Genomic DNA, 14727 nt, shown 5'->3' on the forward strand with positions numbered 1-14727 from the left:
ATGCTTGTTGAGCTTTTCATATTCTCATACGAATATCGTCTTCTGTACCTCCGTTTTCTGTTATGACACTTCCAAAATACCTTAAGTTTTCCACATTTTCAATCTGCATGTTGTCGATAGTAAATAGCGTGTTGTTCCTTGCATTTATTCTAATGGACTTGGTTTTACTAATATTACTTTTCAAACCTATTTTATTGGCTTCAGTGGAAAGTGTTTCCAATTGGTCAGCCACATCTTGGAACCTTTGTCCTATATCGTCGGCGTATTCTAAATCGCTTAGGCGTATGGTTAACGTCCATTGTACCCTTCTTGTTTCGGAGTCTAGTTTGGAGAGAATATCAATGGCTAAAAGGACATGTATGTCCAAAATTGATGTTTTCGGTAAAATCAATTTAAAAGTTTGAGTTATCCGTGACAAGCCGTACATACTTTAAAAGTACCAAAATTACAGTTAAGTTCGTGTTAAACCTTTCTTTTATATATTATTCAGTTCTATTTCTGTAAGGGTTAAATGTTAATCACATTTAACAAGCTAAAAGTAACCCCCTGTATGGACATACAATAAGTGTGAAGTAAAGCATGGACATACAATATGTTATTTCCATACTGCAATTGTGAAACTATCATAGACTCAGGTTTAAAATATGTAGTATTGGTAGTACAAGTAGTACAAACACAGACTTGTGCAACACATACCATAGGTTGACGACCTCCAACAATATGGACCAAATATTGTATCTTTGGACATACAATAAAATAGTCGTTTGGTTTTATTTTGTGAACAGCATTTTGTGTGACAAATATTGTATTATTGGACATATAACATTTGTGCTCTAAGTTTATGGTACTATTAATGGTCATGTCTTTAATGCTACTATAGTAACTAGCAAACCGTTCTAAGAGGATATACAATATTTGAGCACAATAAAGATTTTATCTCGACTGGTACAGACCATGGGCATTTTAAACAAAAATGGACATACAATATTTGTCCTCTTAGCCATCGATATAGTCTATAGTCTATAGCTATGATATCTAATTATTATTATTATTTTATTATTTCAGATACCAAAAGAATGCCAAGGAAATCTCCAAGATGTTCAGAGATCGACCCGTTCATCCAATGGACTTAGCGGTACATACAATTGAATACGTCTTGAAGTTTAATCCTGAGAGGCACTTTAGAAGTCCTGCATTAGATCTCTCTTGGTTCCAGCTCTATTTACTAGATATTGTATTTGTTGTTATTGTTGTAACAATGTTAATTACAAAGATTGCAAAAAGAGATGTCCGAAATAAAAAAGTGAAAGCATCCTAAACATAAATTCGTGTTTTATTTTGTGCGAGAAAACGGATTATGGCGTAGACGCTATAATTTTGAGCTTTAAAACCTTTATAGTGAGCCTGGTATTCAGGGGCGTAACAGAGGCGCCCGCAGCATGAAGCTTGCGGGGGCCCCAATGTGTCAGGGGCCCCATCTTGTCGTCTAATATATGTAAAAATGTGTTATTGTTAAATTATTTTACGCATACATACGCAACGTTTTTTAAGCAATACAGTATTGAAAATGAAGTTGCCCATCAGATAGATACAATGTATCGTATGTATGTATTGTATGTATTAATAAAATTGTAGATATATTCGCTGATAGTAGTGCACGAAGAAAGTTGTTGAAAGATTAAAAATGTAAGTTGTCATAAACAGTGCATGAATACACTATTAGCCCAGTAAATGACCGTTTTGGAGTGTAATTTTCAGCGTCACGACGTATTTGCTTGATTATTTCATTCATAGGAGATTCTGACCAATAGAAAGCTACAGAAATCTGAATTAAATCGATAATTTTTGATAATCTCCCGTCGTTAAATATATTACGTCAGATGCTCTTCGTTGCTACGAAAAAATACATTCAGTGACATTAATGACAATTAATGTTTTAAAAATTATAAAAGTGATGACTTTCAATCGTCAAATATTTATAAAAACTGTGTGTTTAATGGTACTTACATAAATAAATTACAATAAAATTTTGGTTTTGAACAGTTTTATTCATGAAATAATCGCAACAAATTGCACTCGACCTCTGAAATTAATATAGAAGTTTTGCTCTCGTGACACTTTGACATATATTTAAAGTTTAAATTAAAACTGTCAAAGTGTCACTCGGGAAAAATTCAATAATTTCAGAGCTCTTGTGCAATTACTACTGATTATTTCATTTATAGGAGATTCTGACCAATAGAAAGCTACAGAAATCTGCATTAAATCTATAATTTTTGATAATCTCCCGTCGTTAAGTATATTACGTCAGATGCTCTTCGTTGCTACGAAAAAATACATTCAGTGACATTAATGACAATTAATGTTTTAAAAATTATAAAAGTGATGACTTTCAATCGTCAAATATTTATAAAAACTGTGTGTTTAATGGTACTTACATAAATAAATTACAATAAAATTTTGGTTTTGAACAGTTTTATTCATGAAATAATCGCAACAAATTGCACTCGACCTCTGAAATTAATATAGAATTTTTGCTCTCGTGACACTTTGACATAATTTCACTCGCCTTCGGCTCGTGAAATTAGAACTGTCAAAGTGTCACTCGGGAGAAATTCAATAATTTCAGAGCTCTTGTGCAATTACTACTGACAATTTGGATTTAGATTCTACTTATCATCCACTTCAAAGTTGGAGTTGTGTCGTTGGTTGCTTTGACTTTGGGGGTGAAAGTCACCCAGGGGCGTCATTTGATAGGGGGCAGGGGGGGCTTTTGCCCCCCCGAGACACTGAAAATTACTGAAATTTACAAAAAATAGATCAATTTTGTATTATGTTTGCATATAAATGTATTGTATATATAATGCTTGCCCCCCCCCTATCAAAATTTCAAATGACGCTCCTGAAGTCACCTCTTCTCGGGGGGTAAAAAATATACGTTTAAAATAGGTCCGGAAATGGATATATTGACTAATTATAAGCAACTTTTGTTCTATAGAGCTTCTTTATCTAAGTCAATTCTTTTCAAGTGACTTGCGAGTGAAAATGTTTATTTTTCAACAAAAAAACCACGTATTCTAACGAATTTTCGCAAATAATTCAAAAAATAAGTATTTTAGCGAATTAAGTATTATCGAAAAATTATCGAAAAAATATTTTAACAAAAATGTAGCTTATAAAAAACAAAAACAAAAAAATGATGTACCTATTCATGAAGTCTATCGACACAGTAAAATGAAAGTTGTAGCTCATAAAACATTGTTCTTATTAGTTCAATTTCAAATCGAATATGTCAACGTAAAATAACCAACAAACAAAGCACTTTTCGGGGAAAACTCATTAAAACTTTTTTTTTGCTGTTTAAAAAAGAGCTTTATTTTTATTTTTTATAGCATTTTATAGCAAGCTTCTAGCATCAAAACTAAGCGAGTTAAGCTCAAAATAAAATATGCCCCTTTTTTGCTAAAAAAAAGCGTGAAGATCTCCTCTAAGTTGGATCGGTTCGAAGTTCTTATTTTTGAAAAAGATTGGTTTTATAGTAAAAAAAGTTTTTTTTTGAAAAAATCTCAAAGAGTAAAGAAATGTAGGTTTTGCTTTTAATAAATATTTTGGTTTTATTTTGTTTTTCTGTAAGACAAAAATTGGCTAAGATATGGCTGTTCAAAACTTGCATACACTTGTAATTGGTGACCCGTTAGAGCCCTTTCAAATAAAACTCATTCAAAAATATGCACTTTGAACCGGTGAAACTTACAGGTCATATAAAAAAAGTTAAGTAATTTGTAAAGCGGTAATGATTAGTTTCATTTGGGTTATATTGGGTGAGTTGATAGTGGGAGATTTTAACATTTTTTTTTACCAAAAAATGCTTTAACTGTATTTTGAGTGGAACTCGCTTAGTTTTGATAATAAAAATTTTTAAAAGAGTAAAAATACCTAAAACTATTTTTTAAACGCTTTAAAAAATTTTTAATGAGTTTTCCCCAAAAAGTGCTTATTTTTTTGGTTATTTCACGTTGAAATATTCGATTGGGAATTTGAGGAATAAGAACAATTTTTCATGAGCTACAAATTTGCATTTACTTGGTTGAAAGACTTCATTTTTGTATCAGCAACATTTTTGCTACTTACGAATACTTACTTTTTGAGTTATTTGCGAAAACCGCTTGAAAACGTGGTTTTTTTGTTGAACACTGTTGGAACATTTTCACTCGTAAATAACTCAAAAAGTATTGACTGGCCAACTTCGGTGGTAACATTGAAAATAACATGGTATCGCCTTATTTCACGTTCACTTACTGAGCTATAACACATATAAGTTTTTGTTAAATACACATGTCGCATTTAGTAATATTTTAAAGGGGGCCCCATTTCCAATTCTGCGAGGGGGGCCACGGATTTTGTTACGCCACTGCTGGTATTGGTAGATCTATCAAAATAAACAGGCTGCGGTGGCTAGGCCACTTAGAGAGAATGAATGAGGTGAAGCCGTCGAAACACATTTATAGCCAGAGACCGGATGGAGTGTGGAGAAGAGCAAACCTAGAGCACGATTTAAGAACCAGGTGGAAGACGACTTGTGAGTGATAAGAGTGAGAAATTGGAAAACCAAGGCGAAGGATAAGAAGGAATGGAAGCTGATTCTGGAACAGGCCAAGACCCACTATGGGTTGTAGAGCCAATGATGATGATGTTTTATTTTGGCGATACATTGCTGGATCAAGGCACTTTCTTGAAGGGTTTTTTAATAAATATCTCATTTATTTTGCAATGTGTAAGTTTTTTATAAGCAACTCTGCTTGTTCATGGGCAAGTTGATACCTCTATAGAAGGTTATCACTCTATATTTTACGCGGTCGGCCGATACTTCTACCGCTTGGTGATTTATATCTTGATATTTTGACCACACGTGTCTCTCCCATTCTGGTTATGTGGTTGTTCCATTCTTTTTTTCTATTTAGTGTCCATTCGTTTATACACTGTACGTTACATTGCCTTATTTTTTTTGTTTTTTTCCTGGAAGCCGTCTGTTGTGAACCGGTTGTACTGCAGCCACTTGGCTTATTGTACACATTCCATTCGTTTATGAAACCCCTTCCAGAATTCTGGAGACCTGTACCAGCTTGTACAGGTCTAGTGGGTGGCTGCCATATAAATTTGGAGTCACTTCGATGTCTCCGAAAAGTGTTTGCCGCCTCTGATCCAATTCTTCACAGTCATTGAAAATATGGTTGACTGTTTCAGGCTCTCTGTTACAGAGTCTGCAGCTCAAGTCTCCTTGAAACAGCCCCATTGTATGCAGGTGACCCTTCACTGACGCATGTCCAGTGAGGAAACCTGTTTTGACTCTGAGCTGATTCCTGCTTGTTTTCAGCAGTAAGTCAGCCCTACTAGCACATGTCCGTCCGATATACATCTTGCCATGTGTTTGACCGGGTACACTCTCCCAGTGTGAGTTGTGTTGGCTTCGAATCCAGGCTTTTTGAAGTTATACTTCTTTAGGTGCGATTTCATTGAGGGTGAAATTTTATTAATCTGCGCGCATGCGCACACCGGCAGTATGGAGTTAGTTACTAAATGTTTTAATTTATGTATGTATCAGTCCAGAAAAGGTGTGGAAAGAATATATTAGTGTTTTTAAATATATTTTTCTACAAACGTGTTAAAAACGCAATTTATAGCACTCCATAGGAGCGTTAAAAATGCTACTTGAAAGCACCAGTGCTTTAAAAATTTTAAGGAACTGCAGTTAAAAGTGAATTGTCAAATTGTGAAACGTCAAAATATTTATATTTCATTTATTAACATTAATATTAATAATAAAACTTGCGCAATTTGAAAAAGGTGGTTTAAAAGGTTTTTTAAAATTTAATTTAAACTTACACCTTACACCTAAAGGTAGAAAGGCTTAGGACTAAGTAAGTAAGTAAGTAAGTAAGTAAGTAATTTAAACTGTATTATTGCATTTTTAACAGGTTTGTAGAAAAAAAAACTAGGTATTAAAATTTGTTAGAATTTACAAAAATAAAAGTAGATGTTATTCTGATTTACGTATTGACAATATAGGCAGTTTTGATGTAATGTCAAGAAAAATATAAAAATGGAATGTCAGTCAAGTTGAAATAAAAGTTTTTGTAGGTATTGCCCTGTAATTGAGAATGAATAAATTATAATTGTTGATATATAAGACGTTTGTAGAAAAAATATTGTATGATATAGGTACGTGTTAAAAAGTATATTTTTAAGGCACTTATGTGAATTGCAGAATGAGCGAAGCGAATCTTTCACATACGTGCCTTAAAATTGTACTTCTAACATTTATATCATAAATAGGTAACTATTATTATAATTTTTGTGTATTTGGACTTGTCTACCTCGGGAATAAGATAATAAATAATAATATTTAAAGTATTTTATAATTCACTTTGTCTGTTTGTCACTATAGTCCTGTCGCCAGGGGGGGTACAACGGCCTCGTTAATTCAGATGGACTTACTCAAGTTTTTTTTATGTATTTTGACCCGTAGAACACGAATTTTTTGGGTAACAGTTGATCCGGATGTCGATAAGATTGTTATAGACCAAGAACTTGAGGAATCAAATAACAGCGATTTTTGGCAAAACAAAACAATATTTTGTATTTTTTGGGCCATTTTAAGTAAAAAATATTTCTACAAGTTTTTTCGTAGGATGCACAGTTTTCGAGATAAACGCGGTTGAACTTTAAAAAAATCGAAAAATTGCAATTTCTGAACCCGAATAACTTTTGATTAAAAAATAAAATAGCAAGTCTGCTTACCGCATTTGAAAGTTTAAGTCAAATTATATCGGTTTTGATTATTTGCATTGGTAAAAATTTATTTTTTTATTGTTTAACAAAGCTATAAACACGTAGGGTTTCCCGTGCTTTTACATGCGATTTACCGCATGTAACGTAGAAATAGTCTTGATTGCACTAGTACCTATTCTACCTACTCGTTCGATTTTAAATGAGAAATCATAGAAACATCACTCACGCACTAGTTGTTTGTAGCTTTGTTTAACAATAACACAATAAATTTTTAGCAATGCAAATAATCAAAACCGACATAATTTGACTTGAACTTTCAAAGGCGCTAAGCAGAATTGCTATTTTATTTTTTAATCAAAAGTTATTCGGGTTTAAAAATTGCAGTTTTTCGATTTTTTGAAAGTTCAACCGCGTTTATCTCGAAAACTGTGCATCCTACTAAAAAACTTGTAGAAATATTTTTTGCTTAAAATGACCCAAAAAATACAAAATATTGTTTTGTTTTGCCAAAAATCGCTGTTATTTGATTCCTCAAGTTCTTGGTCTATAACAATCTTATCGACATCCGGATCAACTGTTACCCAAAAAATTCGTGTTCTACGGGTCAAAATACATAAAAAAAACTTGGGTAAGTCCATCTGAATTAACGAGGCCGTTGTACCCCCCCTGGCGACAGGACTACTATGTCTGAGAAATCTTGTAGCCCGAATAAACAAAAGGGTATAGCTCAGTGGTAGAGCGTTGGACTGGAGATCAAGAGGACCCCGGTTCGAATCCTGGTGTTTTCTAATCTTTTTTTATTTTTTGGTATTTTAATTAAAATTTTTGGAAAGTAGTAAGTAAAAATTAATTTAATCTTTAAATAAAATACAAATAAACTGTCCGAAAGTATATTTATTTCATTGAAATCATATTTAGAAGTATAACTTCTTACGTGCGTACAAAGTACACACACATTCTTTTTTTCGTTCACGGACGGTGCTTTTTGGCACTCCCACGGCCGGCTCTGGACCCAGGTATTTTGTAGCTGATGCTCTCTTGGCAAGTGCATCAGCTCTTTCATTGCCGTATATGCCCCGATGACCTGGAACTCATACCAGTATAACACTATTATGTTGTGCCAGTCTATTAAGTTCTTGTCGGCATTCCCACATCAGCCTAGAGTTCACCTTAGGGCTTATAAGAGCCCCAATGGCTGCTTGGCTATCTGTGCATATGTTAACCCGCTGCAGTTCGAATGCCCTCAGGTTGTTTTCTCTTGCACACTGCAAGATTGCAAAAATCTCTGCCTGAAATACGGAAGTATATTCTCCCAGTGGAATAGAAATGTTGAAATTTCCACCACTACAGAATATTCCTGCGCCCGAACCGTCTGCAGTTTTAGACCCGTCCGTATACCAGGTGCAACCCTGCAGTCTGGGTCGAGAGTTTCCTCTGTTCCATTCGTCTCGTGGGCAAATGTCCACTTGAAAAGGTACTTCAGGCTTATATCTTGATGTCATATGGTCAGAAATCATCATCCATTCGGCAGCATTAGTTTCATTCGTTATTCTACTATGTCCTGATTTAACTGGTACGTTGCTTCAGGTTTTCTCGCAGTCTATAATGTCATTGCAGTTTATACATTGCCTTATAGTGTCTTCACTCATCTTTAGATCTCTCAGCGTGGTACGTGACTCTTCTCAGTACTCTCATCTCTGCCGTTTCCGGTAGTCTTTTTGTTGTGGCTGTATCTGGTCTTATTTCTGATGCATGTATCATTATTGATTTTACACTGGCTCTATAAGTTCTTGACTTCACCTCAGTGATTTCACCATATAGTGTTATTAAGACATCCTGCTTGTCTATTTGCTTTTTGTATTTCATTTCTTACTTCTTTGTCCCGGTCTTCGTAGTTTAATAATGTTATTAAAAGGTATTTTAGTTATTTCCATTAATTAATTATTCAATACTGATTTCATCAATTTCTATTTTACATCTGATTGGTTCTTTACTGATTACTATTGTTTTAGTTTTCCGAGATGAAATTGTCATAGTGAATTATTTTACTCTTATGTTAAATCTGTGCACTAATCTTTTGCAGATCATCTTTATCTTGGGATTTCAATATTGCATCGTGTGTGTAACAGAGTATTTTTACTTCTTTGGTTTCCATTCTGTATCCTCTTCCTTTGTTGACGCTTTTGATGATTTCATCCATGATTAAATTGAAGAGCAAAGGACTCAATGAGTCTCTCTGTCAATTGTAAGAGGCCACAGGGGAGACCACAGGGGAAAAAGGAAGAGGGTCACAAAAACAAAATTTTGATAAAACGATTTTTAAATTTCAAAACTTCGTATTACCTTATGGTTTGAACTTTTTGGAAACAACAAGATTTTAAAAAGTTGTATTGTGTATCTATTTCCGGTAAAAAGAATTTTCAATGCTATTTTTTAACATAGGCGTCCAGAAAATAATTGTAAATTGGGTTATGTATATAAAGTCAGGTTTAAGAAGACGAGAGTCCACAAAAAATTACTTTATTTACTTATGCTGTAAATTTTCAAAATAAAGCCGAGCTTCTAGGCTACAAAAACGTTTTAAGTTCTGTAAATCCCGTTACTTCACAGATTTAATGGGAGTCCTATCTTAATATTTGAAATTTGGAAGTTCAAATTGTCCTGGAGGTAAACCCTGATGCACTATATTGCCCAAATTTTTTGTCTTAATTTCAATAGCTTTTACTTTTTTCCTTCCTTTGGTTTTGTTTGGTTCATTCTTTTTGGCGGGTACTACAACGCTTGAGATAAAGCCTCCACAATAAGAGTCGCGGTGATCCATCGTTCTGGATTTTTCTTTGACCATTACTAATTCTCTGATTGGGCGGCTTGCAAAGGGACATTTCAGCACATAATAATTCTTCAGATAATCAGTCCAGCTTCGGAAGATCTGTTGGTCCTCACAGCTAAAAACTTGAAAATGGTTCGGTTTTAGGAGGGCATTTCGAATGTGATCATCCTAACCTGAGGGAAGCTCGATAACAGCTTTGGCATTAATTTAAGCCCATATTACGATCACATTCCATGTAGCTGTGTCCTCGAATTGGGAAAACCATTTTTATACACTGAAGTCGGCCTACTTTATGTACGACATAATGTAACATTCGAAACAATGTATAATTTTTATTCTGTCCGCAACAAGAATCACAAAAAATCACAAGTTCTTGAACTTCTTGATTTAATTCATTCATGATGTAATCAAACAGAATAGAGGCTACTTTATCTGATGCATTACGTCCCGCTGTTTCAGTATATGTATAAAATAGCACATCAATGTTGGATAAAACGTGAATATTAATTAAGTTATACCAAATACTATAGACTGTAATACATACAACTTTTTACATTTCCCATTGCATTTGAGGAAGCAAAAAATAGCGCCATCTAGCGGTCTTGCGGTGATAACCAGAGCAATCTAACCTTACATTTATAAAATTGCTTTATTATTGTTTTTGTATAAGTGTTTGAACTATTTTTATTTTAATTTAATTTAGCAAAATTAGCTCGTTATTCAAAAATCAATAAAATTAATTTGAATGTTTACGTCAAATTTTACGTTGTCAAAACGTAGTTTCACCGCAAGCCCACAGCAAGCCGACTGTGGCGCTAGTGGCAACGTGCTTCCAGATTTCTGTGGGAGTTTGATGTATTACAGTCAATAGTATTTGGTTAAACGAAAATTGACGCATATAGTATAAAACATTAGTGCTACTGTTTGGCAGCTGTAATTTTTTTGAATAATCCATAGCAATGGCTTCAAAATGAGCATTTTTTGAGTTTTTTTGCGTTCAGATCGTTTTCTCTGGTAAAAAGCATTAGCTTTCCTAAGGTGAAGTTCATTACTCACAGCTAGTGCAGGTAAATTTATAGCCTGTGAAGGATCTGCGATTTTTGTCTTATATTTATCGCAAGTGCTGCATGTATCACTACGCGGGTAACCAAAACTTATGTTGAATTTGTTTACAAAGATTGAACGATATGATTCATATGAAATTTATTTCATCAGATATAATTCCTTGAACATCCGGATCATTTTTTTAACATTTAACTCCTCTGGCAGGTAAGTTTTTCTCGATTTATTAAGGCTATAGTGTGACAGCCTACCTTTAAATGAACTAATATGAGCACAGACTGAATTAGTTGTTTCTTGGCCTAGCTTATTTCATCGATTCGAATGTCGACCCCGACCATCTTTACCAACATGTCCATCGTTAACAAGCTTTTGCTGGATATTTTGAAGGCGCTTTGCTGATATTCCATGTAATGACAGCATTGCTTTGTAGCAAATAGGTATTACTAGGGTACCATTATCTCGCATCACTCGAACCTTAAAACAAATTATCTACTGCAAAACACTCTACTTTGCAAAATAAAATACGACTTACCTCATACTTATAGGAAAAGTAATGATAATCCACATTTTCATCGTTAGCTTTTCTTTGACGATGTCTTTTAACTGGTTCGTATGAAATAAGACCTGCTAAATACAGGCTCTGCTCATCATGCGATTTCAATACATTAAAGTTTCTGATAATATCGTTAAACGGTCTTGAACACCAATAACTTCGAAACATTTTAACCTCGAACAATGACAACTGTTACCAGTTTCATGTGTTTGCAATCTTAACTTTTTGGAGGAGTCAGAAACATGGTCCATCCTTGGCCTATTTTTTGTTGTGGGCGGCATATCACACTCCGACATCTTCCAACACACAAAATGCAACTTACTAAAATCAAACTGCTTCTCTCCTCTTTCCTTCTTTAACTTTCTACTTTCTGATGTCTGTAACGACTGACTGAAGATCGAGGAGTGAGAAATTTTTGGACTCTCATCCGTTTTGCATGAATCGAGTGGACCTTCATCCTTTTTCCCCTGTACTGGTATTTTTAAATGAATTTTTACTAGACATTCTCATCTGTATTTTGCTTTTTATAATACCATAGACAGAACGTAACGGTGTTTGGCCGTACTTTACAATGTTTATCTCAAATTTTCATTTTTTGGACCCTCATCCTTTTCCCCCTGTGGTCTTTTGCTAATCATTTTAAGATTATCAAATTTTGGTAATCATAAAATGATTAGCAAATTTTCCCTATCCCTGCTCTTAGTCTATTAATGCATATTGTGTTGCCTATATTAAGATATGAGAACATGAGTTGTTATCTTCTTCTATAAGTGCCGTCTCCCAATCGGAGGTTGAATGTCATCATCACTATATTTATCCTTACGATATCTAACATTGCCCTGAAGAGTTCTATAAAACTGTATTTAAACCAGTTCTTTAAATTCTTCAACCATGACACTCTCCTTCTTCCTATATTCCTTCCTCCTCTTAACTGATTTTGAGTTGTTATAGTATCTGGTTTGATCTGATCTTATTATGAGTTGTTAAACCTTCTTCTTTTTCTTCTTTTCTCCTTTAATTCGTCAAATTTTAAACATAGGCTTCCCCAGTTTCTCCATTCGCTTTTGTTTTGTGCTTTCTGTTTCCAGTGTGTTCCTCCTATCTTTTTAATGCCATCTCATCTGGGGTCGTCCTCTTCCTCTCTTTCCTGTTCATGGTCTTCATTGTTGAATCGTGGTAGTCCACCTATTGTCCGTTTGTCTAGCGTTATGACCTTAGAAACTCAATTTTAGCCTGGCTATACGTTGTCCTGCGTCTTTGAATTTTGTTTTATTTTTATCCAGTTGATTTGCTTTTTGTCTTTTAATTTGACTCCTAAGATTGCTCTCTCCATGGCTCTTTGTGTCTTCATTACTTTATCAATGTTTGCTTTGGTCAAGGTCCATGTTTGACGTGCGTATGTGAGAATTGAGAGTATGCACTGGTCAAACACTCTTGTTTTTAAGTATTGGTGTACTTTTTTATTCTTTAAGATACATTTTAATTTTCCAAATCCCGCCCAGGCTAATCTGGCCCTTCTTATTACCTCCGCTGTTTGGCTGTTTGGGTTTCCTTTTATTTTTATTATCTATCCCAAATATATTAGTCATTATTCATTAACCGCTTCTATTATGGTTTCGTTTACTATTACGTTTTTATTATAGTCCAAAAAGCCACTGCGCATCCGCTAGGAAAAATATTCCGATTCGGATTTTTTGCACAATCTTACTCAAAAAGGACCTCTTTTAACAAATTTGCATGTTGCCAGGACCAAAAGTGGGTCAAACATTTTTTAAACGTTTTTTTTTTGTTTTTTCCTAAAATTATTTTTTTTGCATGGAACAAAGTTTTCTTAGGTTTTTTTGGATCATTCCAAATAGAAAAGGTCTTTAGTGACTTTTCTCTAAAAATGATAGTTTTTGACATATTTATAAGCGATTAAGAATTGAAAAATTGCGAAATCAGCCATTTTTGACCTTCAAAAACTATGTGAAAAACTGAAAATTTGAATGTTGCCAAGATAGGTAGATATTCGTTAAACATCAATTGATAAAATCCCGAAGAGTTTTTTGCAATACAATATTCAGAACTCCTTTGTTTTTTAATTGCTAATCAAGCGTGCCCGACACTATTTTCCACCGTTGCATGTGTATACAGTATGGTGCAAATGAAAGGAATAAATTCGTTATTTCGTAAACCGGCGGCTTTAAGAGGAAACAGTAGCGATCAACAGCTAGCGAAAACGCGTTCCAAGATTACGGCTGTAATTTTGAATATTTTTTCGAGATATTTGGCACACGTATTCGTAATATAATAAAGAATGGCGGTACAGAGCCCAATTTGAAAAATATATTAATATGTGGAAATTACTCTGTAATTAAATACAATATTAAAAAAACGAGCCTGTACCGCCATTAAGAAGAACAAAAAAATACACTTTCTTCAAATAAATATTTTCTTTTTTATCCGATGACTAGATTTTGTGTCATTTTGGAACTATTAATGAAATAAACAAATTTAGTAGTTCCAAAATGACACAAAATCTAGGCATCGGATAAAAAAGTTTATTTGAAGAAAGTATATTTTTTGTTCTTCTTAATGGCGGTACAGGCTCGTTTTTTAATATTGTATTTAATTACAGAGTAATTTCCACATATTAATATATTTTTCAAATTGGGCTCTGTACCGCCATTCTTTATTATATTACGAATAAGTGTGCCAAATATCTCGAAAAAATATTCAAAATTACAGCCGCAATCTTGGAACGCGTTTTGGCTACCTGTTGATCGCTACTGTATCACCTTAAGGAAAAATCCCAAAACATCTGGGTGTAATGACGTAATCGATGATTTTTTAAATGAGAATAGGAGTCCTGTGCTAGCTCATTTGAAAGGTTCTTCAATTCTCTCTTCAGTAATATAAAGATTTACATAATTATTTATACAGGGTGTCCAAAAACTTTTTATTAAATTAAATTATTTGACAAAAAAGAAGAATGTATGTAATTTATTTAATTCAAAATACATTTTACTGCTTTCACAAATCAGAAAATAAACATTGCTTTTCGCTTAAATTAAATGTTCAAACTTCCAAGAGGCAGGTGGCTGGCGGGATCTGGCTTGAACATTGAATCTAATCGAAAAGCAATGTTTATTTGTGGAATAAACATTTTTTAGTTTTCGGGTAACAGTAAAATGTATTTTGAATTAAATAAATTACATACATTCTTCTTTTTTTTCAAATAATTTAATTAAAAACTGTTTTTGGACACCCTGTATAAATAATTATGTAAATGTTTATATTACGGAATAGAGAATTGAAGAACCTTTCAAATGAGCTAGCACACGACCCCTATTCTCATTTAAAAAAACCATCGATTGCGTCATCACGCCCAGACGGATGACGTCACTAGTATACCATATATGCCACAATATGATAACTTAAAAATAAAAATCGACCTATTTCGGGATTTTTCTCGTGGCTATCTTGTGCGTTTGTCCGTTATTCACAGCAC

At 33.8% G+C, this 14727-nt stretch overlaps 1 protein-coding gene across 1 annotated transcript in view; it reads left to right on the forward strand.

Moving 5' to 3' along the window:
- The window catches only part of LOC114330260 (UDP-glucosyltransferase 2), a 110014-nt gene extending 108689 nt beyond the window's left edge, over positions 1 to 1325 (forward strand). The window contains exon 5 of the mRNA XM_028279585.2: positions 1066 to 1325. Coding sequence (XP_028135386.1) covers positions 1066 to 1318 — 253 coding nt within the window. The 3' untranslated portion in view covers positions 1319 to 1325. The remainder of the gene's footprint in view (positions 1 to 1065) is intronic.
- Positions 1326 to 14727: the final 13402 nt, after the last annotated feature.

Source organism: Diabrotica virgifera, chromosome 4, assembly GCF_917563875.1.
Source record: "Diabrotica virgifera virgifera chromosome 4, PGI_DIABVI_V3a".
Lineage (NCBI taxonomy): Eukaryota > Metazoa > Arthropoda > Insecta > Coleoptera > Chrysomelidae > Diabrotica > Diabrotica virgifera.